This window comes from Ciconia boyciana, chromosome 3 (assembly GCF_034638445.1).
Source record: "Ciconia boyciana chromosome 3, ASM3463844v1, whole genome shotgun sequence".
NCBI classification, from domain to species: domain Eukaryota; kingdom Metazoa; phylum Chordata; class Aves; order Ciconiiformes; family Ciconiidae; genus Ciconia; species Ciconia boyciana.
In genome coordinates, this window is record NC_132936.1 from 90133751 (window position 1) to 90147726 (window position 13976).

A 13976-nucleotide genomic window follows, 5' to 3' on the forward strand; every position below is an offset into this window, starting at 1 on the left:
TGGTGCAAGCAGTGCCTGTTTGCAAAAGGATACTTTAATAGAAAAAAAACCAAGATGTCTGGTACACTTTCAGGTAATGACTTTGTATGCAGTAATTCCCACAACTTTCAAAGATAATCTAAATTGAATTCTGAAATTCCCCTCTGCCACCCAGAAAAGGTGAATGTACCAGGAGGTTGCTTGACAGTAGGTGAAATATCAGGGAATGAAATCTCCATTTAGATAATGAGCCAGTACTGCCATCCTACTTTGCATTTCTTATTAGAACAAAAGGAAGTCTTCAGGAATGATAACAACTCAAATAATTACACCATTATTTTGGCTGGAAGAAAGTTCAAGAACTCCTAAGATGTGATGATGTTTAAAGAACGTGAAATAATTCTACCCAGAGTCAAAGAATAAAAAATAGAAAAATTTAAAAAAAGAAAAATAGAAATAAGCCTTACCTTCCCCTCCCAATTAAATCTTTGATGAATAATTGCTTGAGCTTAGCACTGTATGGCTTCTGTGGCCTATGAATACTTGATAGATACTCTAAGAATTATCATTTTCAAGCTGCTGTTTGTTTTCAATTTTAAGTCATTTCAAATAAAAATACTGCATCCATTTCATCTTAATAATCAAACTGAGCATAAAAATCATTAAAAGTGTATTTCTGATACAAATTTGTATCACATACTAAAAGATACTATTTTATAGATAATTGTAAAACAAAAAGAATAAGAATATATAAAAGTTTTTTAAAATTCTTTTGCACAGCTGAACTCATAGTGCAGGTTTAAGATTAAAAAAATCTGTAAATGAAGTAGTCATAACAAATGTTGAATATAAAATACATTCTAAAGTATTTTACAGAATGGCTGAATTATCAAGCATAAGAACTGAGGATAAAGGATGTTAATGACAAGCAGCCACATACAGAACACAAAGCAATAAGTTTAAATCAGACTATTTTGGTTTGTGTAGCCCTTTATTAGCAACTAAAATAGAAGATATCTGTCGTACATCACGGGTAGTAACTGACTATACTGGAGTTTTATTATATTCTAATACAGGATCATTTATAAATGCGTTGTTTTCCTTTTTTTTTTTTCTTTTATTAAAAAGCTTCCACCCCTTTTTCCGTTTACAACTTGCAAAACTATTCTGAAAGCAGAGTACATGTGCACAGGTCTGCAAAGAGTGCAAATTTAGGATACGGTAAATGCTTTACATGTTGTATTTGTAAGGACTGTCTGCCATCATGCCTTCATAGCCATTATCTTTTCAAAAAAAAAAAAAAATCACAACATGTTTCGATACCAGCCTTCCTTCCATTGTCCTAAACAAGAAAGCATTTTTAAATGAGTTGAAACTAAGGAAGGACTACACCTACTAGAAAAGAAGAAAGTTCTATTAGTTTGAGGTTTCAGTATACCCAAAGACCAGGGACTGTATCTTTGTAAGGGCTAGGCTGGGACCCCGTATACAGAGTGTGTGCAGGTGCCATCCCTGAGCATTCAGCGGTTCAGTGGACCATAAGTGCTCCAGCTGCATAACTCACTGAGCTGTCTTGCCAGTTTCGACACTGGCTTGACTGAGCATAATTCAAAAATGAAAAGCTCATATTCATTCCATTCTTCTGGAGCTCGTTGATAGCCTGAAGAGAGAAAAAAAGCTGTTTAAAAAAAAGGCATCAGTGAAATTATGACATTTGCTAGATCTCAGTCCTCTCCTCTCACTTGGGGGTCGTTGCACCATCTCTCATAATAATATAAGCACCTCCAAGTAATTTGTGGACCTAACCCATTTCTGTGCCATTTTATTCACTGACACTCCCCCCACTGCACTATGTACATCCATGCAGTTCTATAAAGCAGTACTAAACAACCTTTCAAAATAGATCCTTTAGAAACAATGCTTTCAGTTCCATAGGGAATTTATACAGAAACACAGATGTAACAGAAAAAAACCCCAATACTATTAACACTTTTTAGATCGTATTTCTTCCATTAAGGAAAAAGAATGTACCAAGATAATTTATTAAAGTGTGACAATTGGCAAAAGTGCATGGACAGAATTTAGCTCAGATTCACTGCAAAACTAATCATTATCTGAGGTTAAGAGTTGGATATTTTTGCAGACTTGTCATAGTACTGACTTTTGCTACATGTATCCCCAGTATTGATATTGCTCATACAAACTTTTATAGACTCTAGTTTAAAAGGTTCCTCTACATGTTCTCCATATAGACTACATTTCCAGTGAATTTTTTCGCCTTTTAAAAAGGTTAACCTGCTTCCTGTTTCAGATTTGAATTACAGTAAAAATACAGTGAGATTCACTCAAGCAATAGGACAAACCTGCAGCACTCCAGCAGTGCTGTAAAGCAGCTGTGACCCAATTTAAACAACTAAGTTAAGCCAGGTTTATGCTTGCACTGCATCACCAAAGCAGAATATGGTAACTAGAAAGTACCAGTTAATCTGAATTCTAATTGCCATTAATTTACGAGTTAACGGTGCACTGCACTAATAGTTACAGAGGCAATCTCTCATCATATTTGCAAAACTCGAAAACGCTGCCAGACGTTACAAGGCACTCACAATAGCTAGCTAATAGCAATACAGAAAAAATACATACATGTTTGTAAGTACTGATTCAAACGAGTAAGTATGTACTTCCTCAGGGAGATGGATTTATTTGTTTGTTTATTTAGAGCCAAGAGAAAGTGAATTATTGTATTTCATTGAAGTTTAAAAGGAAACAGTACCTCATCTCCCTTAGGGAACTGAAAACCCTCAGCCCTTGTGAGAGGTAACATTTGCCTATACACAAGACATGGAAATTGTAAACCAAGTTGAGAATACTTGGAAAAATAAATTAATTCAAGACTTGCCACTTTAGAACTAAGGAATACTCCAGCAGTATTGTATTTAAAACAAATGTAAGCATTTTGCTAAAAGTTACGTTTTTCAACAAATCAAAAGTTACTTACGTTTAATAATACGCCAATAGGATGTCTTCCACATATTGTATTATGGTATTTCTTCAAGTAATTGCTAAAAGATACAGGATCTAGCTGCTCTATAATGCTCATACCCTGAAAAAGAATCGATAGCAATGATTACTTCACACATGCATAAGCAGGTGTTTCACCTATTTATGACAACACAGAATACTTCAGGAGGAAAAAACATCTACTTCGTATCAAGGGTATCAAGGGAATCTCAGCGTGTGAGCTCTAGCTTGTAGTCATCTTGTTGCCATCCCTTGCCAAACTAAAAGTGCAGGAGCTCTTCCAAAGCTGTCAGTGATCCACAGATCTGTGAAGCTATCTTTGCAGATACCAGGGAAGCTCATGCTAAAAAAGCTCCTCCCGCAGACTAGCTGATCCTCACTTCCAAGGGTGCCCTACTTCCATAGGATTTTGTACAGCAATCACCAGACCAGTTTACTAAAAGGGGCCAAGCAGGAAGAAGTTTTGCCTCCATCTCTTCTCCCCGGTAACAGAGCTCAGGGCTGAGCACTTGCCTGGGACTTCTGGATGTCCAAACACCCTAGATAAATCACCAATATACACACATGCAATTCAAGCACGTAGCAAGTGTAATGTATCCTAGACACATCAGGCACGCAAGGCAGCTGATCTGGGCATAGGCTGACCGTCTGCTCAGAGCATAAGCAGCAGATCCAGAACATCTCTAAAGCACTAGAAAGTTGGTGCACGACAGAAACGTGAGAGCCAGAAGATGATGCTTCCACTTTACATGAGGCAGCCACATATATACATCCTTTTCTCCATCTACAGTGAGACCCATGATCCCATGGAGTCATACTATGAAAACCAGAACATGTATGGAAAACAAAACCTTCCACATATACAAACATTTGCATTCTTAAAAGCAAAAAGAATCCTATAACTCCAGATACAGCCTACTTTTACCCCATCCCACAGAGCAGATCAACTCCAACGAAAGTAGTTTAAAGCAAGTCTAAATCAATTATTGTCTGGGTTTTATCAGGGTTTTGCTATTTTGCCTGTATCAGACTCCATCCTCTTGTGGTTTTCCTTCCTCTGAAAATGATTAGTTCCTTTCATCAGGTAATGAGCTCCAGACACTCACTAATTCAGTAAGACATATAGCTGTGCTTCTTACATGTAGCTGATGAAACAGGAAGGTTTTCCTTAGAGACTGGAAAAAACCATACACTTTGCATGGGAACAATGGGAGGCTGATATCAGAAAGGGGGAGAATTTCTCCTAAGGTTTCTGCAATTGTCCCAACCCCTTCCCCTGCTTTTGGGAAAGTGTGGGTGATACAAGGAGAAATCACAATGCAGGAAGCAGTCAGTCTGTCTGAAGTCTCCACCTCAAGAGTGAAACTTCTTGAATACTCTGCAAGGGCGTTGGGTGATCTGGCAGATAAGCTAATTATTCAGACTGGATCACAGCTTACAGTGGAGGAGCTGGAGATTCCCAAGGGAGTCAAGGAGGATTAGAAAACAGCAACCATAACCACCACCTTTGTGTACTTTTAAATAAAAACAGACATAAGATGATTTCATAAAGAGATAAATTTTATGGAAAAATAAAACCAAACTATGCTGACCAATTGCTGGCAAGAGCTCAGTTCTTCCAGGGTCATGGAGAGGGTGTTTGGACCCCTGGCCGGCAATTACAGCTGTTACTCACTCCAGATCTACAGAACCTAAATGAGTGCCAAAAAAATAAAGGTAGCTGTTCTCTAACTAGCAGTGATTACATAGATATCATTGCATTTCTAAAGTTTAAGCAGCACGTCTTTGAACCATCCATTTACTTGTAAATTGTACATGTCAATACACAGCTAAAGAAACCAAACTTAACTATATACTCAAGTGAAACTAAACATGCATAAAGCTCTTCTTCAGATACTGAACAGCTCATAAGAATATATTTTATCCATTCATAAACCCTTTCATGACTTTTTAAAAAATTAAAATGGCTGCTCAGTTGAGAGACTCATTTTACAGCTGTAAGTCACTGGAACATACTGGGCAGAGGCATTTCAGCATTTGTCTCAAATGAATGGACATGCATTTATCAGAATGCCTAGTAAGCTTATTTCAATGCACAGTTCAGCACTGTAAAACATTTAGAGCTATGTAGTTCATCCCAGCAAATGCTAACAGAGCTCCATATGTCACAGACTGGAGAAAATTCATAGGAAAATGGTTATTAACACATACCCTATAAGCGTTCAACTGTACTGAACTTTTCAATCTTTTGGATTTAAAAATCATCGTGGCAGAGGAGCAAAGACTACCAAGCTTGGTTCTCACTCTAAAATGGTGTTGAGGAACAAAGGAAACATTTTTGTCCGATTGTGTTTTATTTTTCTAAAAAGCAGAAGTATGAAGCTAATAATTTTCAGTACTCAAAATAACTCAGCTGGGCATGGTTTAGAACAGAGTTAAAATACACAAAAAAACCCACATGATAAAAATGCAAACCATCACACAGTTCTGCAGTTTATCACATGGTTATTATGGCACCACATAGAAATTATGTATCTCAGTTAACCAGACACTGTAAACGGCATCTACAACACCCTAGCACAGTACACTTAATATGATTAAAAGCAGTTACATTCTTAAATATCACCCCTTATAGAACCAAGTATCTACATGCTTACAAAAAAAAAAACCAAAACACAAACCAAAAACCACAACCCACAGGCTTATTTTATACTATACTCCAATAATCCTTTGGCTGGTCAAGTTTAAGTTTGCAATCAGTTACTTCAGCTGCTTCTTCACACTTAAAAAAAAATACACTAGTAGCACACTTATGGAAGTAGAAACAAACTTTGTCTTAGCACTAGCCAGTCCAACTACCTTTGCATGTGAGAGTCACTCAGACTAGAAGATAAACAACCAACAGGAAAATTACTGGCTGGGCACATCAGAGAGAGCAGGGAGCTGGGCACCCAGGCAGAGTCATGGTCTTGCATTATGCCCAAGCTAAGAAGCCTTCCCAGGCTGGAGCACCATGGAAGGTGCTGGCACACCACAGCAGCCACCAGAATTTAGGGCTCATTAGAGTAGTTCATTAGAGCCACCTGAGAAGCCACTGGTGCTGTGCACGGCTCCTGCACAACAACTGCTGGCTGTTCCTGCACAGCTCTCCTCAGCACCTGCATTATCCTCCCCCTTCAGCATTCAGAGTAACAGAATCCTCCTATTGACTCAAGTGAGGCACAAGGTTTCACAAACAGATATAAAATGAGCAATCTGGCAGTGAAGACGGAAGCGAGCAGTCTGCATTTTCTGGCTAGCCATAATAAAAAAATAATTACTCTTCAACAATGTCTTACCTACCGTCTTTTTAAATAAAAGTGGGGGAGTATTCTGTATCAGGTTATGATATACAAACAAATTATTGCACATCAGCTGCTCAGTTATAACTCTTCATTTGAGGATTCTTCCCTAAGGTACCCCTGTTAACCATGGGGCTGTTTACTCCTTTCACCGACGCTTCACAAGGTGCACTGTGGTACCCCCAGGGTAACAGAGCGGTCACATTAAGAGTTACCATGGAGAAAACGATGTCTGCCCAGCAGTATTTACTACTCTGTATTTTTTTATGCCAAAGTCTAAGGGCTCTAACTTAAAATCACAGCAAATAAAATTTCTCACAGCGGTTACCAGGTTAGTAAATCTTCAATGTCCAAAGCGTTTGGCGTTTATGCACTAGCCAGGAAAATCATCATGCATCTGCACTTAAGGTCCGGTCTAAATAAGGAAGAGACCATTGTCCTCCCACAAGGGCATTTCTAAGGAAAAGTAATTTCATCTTAACGTAGAATGTCTTCCCGCTTACAAAGCGCTAGGCCGACTACTTTGCTAGTTAGGTCCAATAAAGTTATTGGACCAGTAATAGCAGAGGTTAAAGCCTCTGATGGTTTTAGTACAGTTTTGTCTCTATCTTAATGCTATTTTCTCTGTGGAGAGGCCTAGTGGTTACAACAATACAAGTTTCTTTAGCATGCCAAATTACATTTAAAAATTCAATACTTATCTAAGGAAACAAGAAGTAGCTGAGTGGGGCATACAAAATTGAATGAACTCCTTCCAAAAGCTGCAGAAACATGACAGGAAGATCTTTGTGACACTGTGGATAGCATCCCAAGTGTACCCACAATACTGCTAAGAAGAAATTTCTGAAATTCACCGAAAGCAAAACCTACTCTGAACAGGGTTTGAATACAGTCATGTGTTCACATATGGCATGATATAAACAGGCAAAAAATAACCACAGTATACTGCTACGCAGTATGTTTAGTTTTCCAGTTAAACTTAAGATTGAAAAAATATTTTCATAGTTATTAAACAGTAGACATCATTTCCAATGTTACAAAAAATGTCGTTTCCTTTTGGCTGAATAACTACCAAAAGAAAGAGTTGGTGCAGCAATGCATTCACCAAAAGTCATTAAATGCCAAAGTCCAGTCTTTCTACAAGCTTTCACCACAGAAATTAACACGGGGAAACTAATGTTTGCTAATGCACTTTAATCTGCTCTCCTGCAAAAACACTCAGAGCTGCAAATTCTGGGACTCTGTAGAAAAACACTTGCCTCTATAGAGAAAGCTCTCAACTGACAACAAGAATTATTAAAAATGGAATAAATAGAATGAAGACAAATTATTTACTGTTTCCATTCCAGCGATGAATAGTGGAAAAACAGAGAGGTTAATATGGATACACAAAGCAAAACACTCCAGAGATCTCCCCAGCAGATAGGATTTATTCCTTCAAGACAAGGAAAAAAATTAACATGCCCTGAATAACAACAGTTCTCTCTTCTAACAGATTTTACAGAAGTTACATAAATGATCCAAACAGTTTTAAAACAAATTTTAAGGTTACGTATTTCCAGAAGAATTACTTCTATTCTGTGCCTTAAGTATAGTCTTGGACATTAATACAATTTTTTCATTTAAAAAGAAATCCTTGGCTCCTATGACTGCAAACAAAATGCAACGTAATCGGCATCATGAACTTTATGTATTTAGCATTCCTTCAGCCATTTGCCAAACCCAGAATGAAGTATGGTCTACTGCTTTTCCCCACCACCTACTACAGAGTAAGGGGCAGGGGGAAGACTACTCCCAAGGAAACAGTGACTTTCGTTTTCCTGACCAGCACAATCCCTTTCTTGAGCCTTTCAAGCACAATCCTTTTCGTGAGCCTTTGAGGAGCCTTTCCTCCTCAAAATGGATGTTGCTGAAACCATTAGCATAATCACATGCTGTTTCAAGATGCAGGTATCATAGCTATCAAGCCTGAACTACCACAATACTCGTTTCATAATTCTTATTGCTTCTCAAAAACGAAAGAGGGTATGTGGACAGGAATTACATTACACTAGGGCATTTTAGGTAGGCGAACATGCACTTATTCTCATAAATTATGTTTAGTAGATTATACCCGCAATATAACGTGTGCAGTCAGTAAAATGGAGGATACTAGCTAAAAACAACAGCTAAGTTCTTATTGTGGTAAACAAAGGAAAAGTATACATTCAATAAAATAGCTAATCTATAATATTTTGTTAGAGAAATTTCTAAAGTGTTCAAAGAAATGTAATGTACAGGAGAAATTTGTTAGTTAGTTCCACCAAATCTGAAAACTTACCATTTTATCTAGGTGCTCAATGGATCTATAAATTTCTCCTTGGGATTCATCATAGTAACTGTAACGGAACCTCTGACCTTGAAACAAAAATCATGTATAAAATAAAAAAGGGAAAAATCGTAGCTAAAACACTCCCTAGTACTTACTAAATAATTGAAATTCTAATATTTATAAAGTAGTAATCTTCATTTATTTTATACTTTTTAGCTCCACTGAGGAAATTCTAGGGCAATCATCAAAGTAACAGCCCAGAAGCGAAGTAAAAAAATACACGACTGACAGCTATATTCCTAAAGAAAAACCTACTATGTAGAACTGACACTCCAGTATCACTTATTAATTGCCTGTGATTGCCTTGGAATCCAATTCTATAAATTAAAAAGTAAAGCAACATTTCATTTCGCTATCCCTCTTGACAAAGTCAACCCTGGATTCAGGCTACTTCTGCTTGCACAACAATACCCACAGTAAATGAAGGTTAAAATAAAAAGTTCATGATCATTCAATGAACAGTTCTAGATGGTTCATTAGCCACAACAGAACCCACGTCATCCTTATATACCTCCACCTATTCCACAATTCAAAGATGAGTAAAATATGCACTTAATTACATAAGTTGACCAAAGATGACAATGAAAAAAGGGAAGAAGGTCTGTTGTGTAAGATAAAACATATCTTTCTGAAGCAGTCCCTTTTCCAGCTATTATCACACTTAAAAGAAAAATGAAGTGTTAAAGCAGGACAGAAGTCAAGGCTTCTGGAGTCTTTATAGCTCTGCCACCAAGATGAACTGGGATAGCTCTGGTGAATTGGCATAAATACTCCATCTGCTATCTTACCCAACAGTAAAACGTACAAAACTTATTTCTGTCAGAGGGATGTTGCCATGTCCAGTGAATTTTTAGCTAATTAGTTTTGCAAGTTGCTTTGAGGTGCTTAAAAGAAGAGTAAAAAGAGCAAGAAATGTCAGACAGTTATTTTATTGCAACAGTAAAGAGATGCATATAAACCCATACACCTTCACCATTTATTTCCTCCACTACACTGAAAACACATTACCACATTAATATTTTTCATCTATTGTTCCAGATTAAAAAAAGAAAAATCCTTTTTTAGCTTTACAAAGGCATTTACGTTTCACAGATACATTTACCAGAAGTTAAAACATTCAACATTTAATAAAATACATTATTTGAAAATCACTACAAATTATTCATCATACTGTTATAACGAAGAGCTGTGAAACTTACCCCAATGGCAAAAGTCAGAAGAAACCACAAAGAGGTTACTAGGATCAGCTAGGTATTTACTGAAGAGTTTTCCAAATTCCTGCTCTTTTGACTCACTCAGTGCTCCGACCAACACAGGAATAATAGTAAACTCATCCTTATGGCTTATAAGCAAAAGAAAAGACGTTGTAATTCAAGTAACATCTGAAGCTTTTTCAGGGCTTGCTAACTGAAATTGCAGAATGTTTTAAAAGGGCACTACTGAATTGAAGATACAGTTAATTTGGTAAGGTTGTACTAGGAAGTTGTTTTAGAACCTGAAACTACTTCAATTTCAGAAAACAAATCCCCCCCCCAGACAGTATTTATCTTTGCTGCAAAGTGAAAACACCAGGGAAACAAAAAGAAAAGACACAATGAAACCAGCAATAAAGTAAGAATGAAATTCTCCCTGGATAGATGCTGCACAAATGTTGGGTAATTTTCCAATGTATACGAAAATGCTCAAGATAGCACCCACATGTATACTGATACTCCAGGGAAAATTACAAATACTATGGAAGAGAAGTTAAAAAAGGACAGGGGAAAAAAAGAAACCACCACAAATTGACAAAAATTATCACCTTTAAAGAAAAATTATTCAAAGTACTCATCTGAAATAGCAGGTGTAAACAGAACCCTTATTTCAAAATTAGTATTAAGGCTCCAAACAAACTTAAAATCCCACAGAAAACGCCTATTAGTATTTGAACTTCTTTCAGAGATGCCTTGCAAAAATGGAAACAAACAACAAAAAAAATCAGCTACTGAGAGATTCATGAAAGCATGTCTAATATTAACTCAATGATTAAGTCAATATAAACATATAGACTTGTTTATAAGGGGTGTTCCAATTTCATCATTCAGGTGCTTGCTCCACTTACAGTTTCTATTACAGCAACTAATCCTAGTCTCTGACCCTCTCCTCCCCAGAATTTTTATTGGGGGGTGGGACAGTGTGGGTATTATACACCATATAGGGTATTATATACCATAAAGGGTATTATTACTTCCTACCACACTTCACATGTAGTTCAAACATTTAATGCACATAATGCTCATTCTTGTAGAATTAATGAGCCCTAGTACCTTTCCATGGCTTTAGCAGTATAAGGCAAATGCATTTCAATACTGTGTTCATCTTCATCTGTCTGTAGGGACATACGCTCAAACATCCCAGTCTTCCACAATTCTCCATAAACTGAAATGAATTAAAGATTCATTTTTACTTTTTTTTTTTAAAAAACACTGTAAAGCAAGCTACGGTGCATCTGTATCAGAACAAGCCCACTATAACAAATTACTTGCCTCCAAGGGTTGTCATCATAAACCACTTGTTTTTTAAATAAATTCAGGATTAAAATTACGGTCAAGTCATTAAGATACAAACATAATTTATTCAGTGTACAAAATAAGTGTGTTAAATCAGTGACCTTGTTAGTATATTGAAAAACATTTTCAGTTATGATACAAAATTTAAGTAACACAAATAAAACACATTTGAAAATATGCATGCATTTGCCCAGTCACTGAATTCTTATTTTCACAAACTACACCATCATATGTTTTTTTAAAAAAAAATAAAATAAAAATTGCTGATCAGCTGAGCCATTGATGGATGTGTTACTATTTAATACAACTTTTTATTAACTGAATCATGAAATCTGGAGATAGTGAAAACTGATTAAGTAATCCACATTTATAAGTTATCTTTTCTACTCTAAAGTGTGCTTGGTGGTATGCAGAGTCATCTCTACATTTTGAAAACTCTCCACTGTATGAAGAATTTGATGTAGGGTTGTGCCTCCTTCTCCAATCCATAAAGGAGTTCTACAGAAACCAAAATACTTGTTACCTAAGAAAATTTCTGCAGGCACTATGTAGGAAGCCTGAACTAGCTTGCTTAATCACAGTCGTGACAAAATAACAATACATCTGCGCTAACTAGCCCTTCTGAAAAAGGTATTGTATTATTTAGGTATACCTCAAAACACATGAAAGTCAAAATATCAAATTTATCTTCATCGCACCTTTAAGCTTAGTCCATGAAATACCAGTCTTTCAGACTAACAGTTTTTAAGTTCTGTAGGTACTCTGCCAGTTAAAAAAAAAAGTCACGTGCAATAATGCATCCAAATAAAAGCAGCTTTTTGTTCCTCTATTATTCCTCTGTTAGAAATAAACTCAAACCAACTAAGCACTACCTCTTTTTCAGACAGAATACTTCACAGAATAACAGAGCAGGTGTGTAGTGGGCTATTATTCAAGTGTAACACTTCTTAATTTTGAGATCCCTTTTAAACATCACTTGTCAAGAGGCACACACTCATAATGGGAAAGAAAAGCAAAGACTGAGAATTCTTTACTTGCAGGAGCAAGAGAGACATTAAGGTTATAATATAGCAATGCCTGCAACCACCAGGATCTTTCAGAAGTTAGCTTTCATTGCAGTAAAAATAGGTTTATACTTGTATGCCACTTAAAAGCAATGAAGTGCCCAACAAGAGAGTCCTCAGCACTGCAGTACCACAGTTAATACTCAAGCCTCAGCAATCTTCAAGATGTAAGCTTTATCATGCACTTACTCTTTTGGTCAATTCGGAGATCATACAGAGGTGTTCTATAAATGTCCACACTGGAAAGTGCACATCGGGAAAGGGGCACGTGATGGGAAGGCCCAAGAATGAAAATTTTTCGGCTACAACAATTAACACAAAAGCCCACAATTTAGACAACTGCAATTGTACAGAGAGCTGGTTTAGAGTAACAAGTTTAATAAAAACGTACAAAGTGATACTTTCTGGTGGTTACCAATACAGTTTTACTCTGCTGTGTGCAAGATCACAGATCAAATCCCTGGCCTAGCTTTGCTCGGTATCTCAGAAATGATCATGAAATCAGTTCAATAACGCTTCCTGTAGCCTTAACCTCTAAAGCAGGTTATATATCAGAGGGCACTCATCAGCTAGAAATCTGTCTGACTGGACTCATTTGGAGGCTGAATTATGTGTTATAGACCCTTAGAACAGGTTTTTGGATTCTCTCCTTGGACCAACACAACCTTCAGTTACATACCACCTTCAACAACTACAGGTATGCACCCTCAAATGAGGATTATGGATTTATCATCTGTTCAGAGCTTTTCACTTATTTACTTGATTAGCCATACTTCAGATTTCACCAAATTCAAATTTAAGTAATTCTCAAAATGCTTTTTTTATCCAGCTGTTGCATCAACAACAGGGACTTGGACCTGCACATTTATAGCTTTAGCTGATACTGCAAGCTTTCACATGCCATCATGATGTTACTTCATCGAGTCCTCAGTTCCTGGCTCTTGATTAGATGTTAAGGGTCTCCTGCCACAGGACTTAAAGAAAAGAAGGAAAAAAAAAAACACTATAGGAAATTCAGCTTTTCAGATTCAGGATCACATCATCTTGCTTCTGGCACTGAACTAAAGGGGTGGGAGACATGTAAAGATTTTTTCTTTTTCCCCTTCCTTACATGTGGAGTGTTATAGCAAGCTATACTAAAATATTAAAACTTTTTACAGAGCTCATAAAAATAAAATATCCAAACATGCAATACTTCAGCTGAAAGATGAATGACTGGCCAATTCTAAACATCCCATGTGGTAAAATAGCAAATGATCCAGAAAGTTCAATCAACTCCACATCACTGAACCTAGGGAATGCCACTTGTTCTAGAAATTTTAGAAAAACTAGTTATGTTTCACACTGTAAGTTATCTTCACTTTGTTTACAATAGTTTAGAAAGAATCAAAACCATTGTCTTTGGAGAGCATTACAACATGTTATCTCATAAGCAACTGATAGACATAGCCGGGTTTTATATTAACATTGCAAAATACATACTTTGAGTAAATACTGGACATGTTTTAAATTTTTGTCATTTAAAAAAACATTGCAGTCAGCAGAACACATAAGAATTATATTCCTTTAACCTAGAATAACTGGATTCATATTTTCAGACGCAGGCACAGATTACAGTAGCGTGTTGTTTTTTTTTTTTTTTTAAATTTTT

General features: G+C 36.6%; 1 protein-coding gene across 2 annotated transcripts in view; it reads right to left on the minus strand.

Moving 5' to 3' along the window:
• Positions 1-778: 778 nt before the first annotated feature.
• The window catches only part of MEMO1 (mediator of cell motility 1), a 28917-nt gene continuing 15719 nt past the window's right edge, over positions 779-13976 (minus strand). The window contains exons 4-9 of one of the 2 annotated variants that reach the window (XM_072856524.1): positions 12515-12627; positions 11019-11130; positions 9912-10054; positions 8662-8738; positions 2978-3082; positions 787-1639 (exon numbers count right to left, since the gene is read on the minus strand). In XM_072856524.1, coding sequence (XP_072712625.1) covers positions 1508-1639; positions 2978-3082; positions 8662-8738; positions 9912-10054; positions 11019-11130; positions 12515-12627 — 682 coding nt within the window. In that variant the 3' untranslated portion in view covers positions 787-1507. Of the gene's footprint in view, positions 1640-2977; positions 3083-8661; positions 8739-9911; positions 10055-11018; positions 11131-12514; positions 12628-13976 lie in introns of both variants that reach the window. The other variant, XM_072856525.1, reaches the window with a different exon arrangement.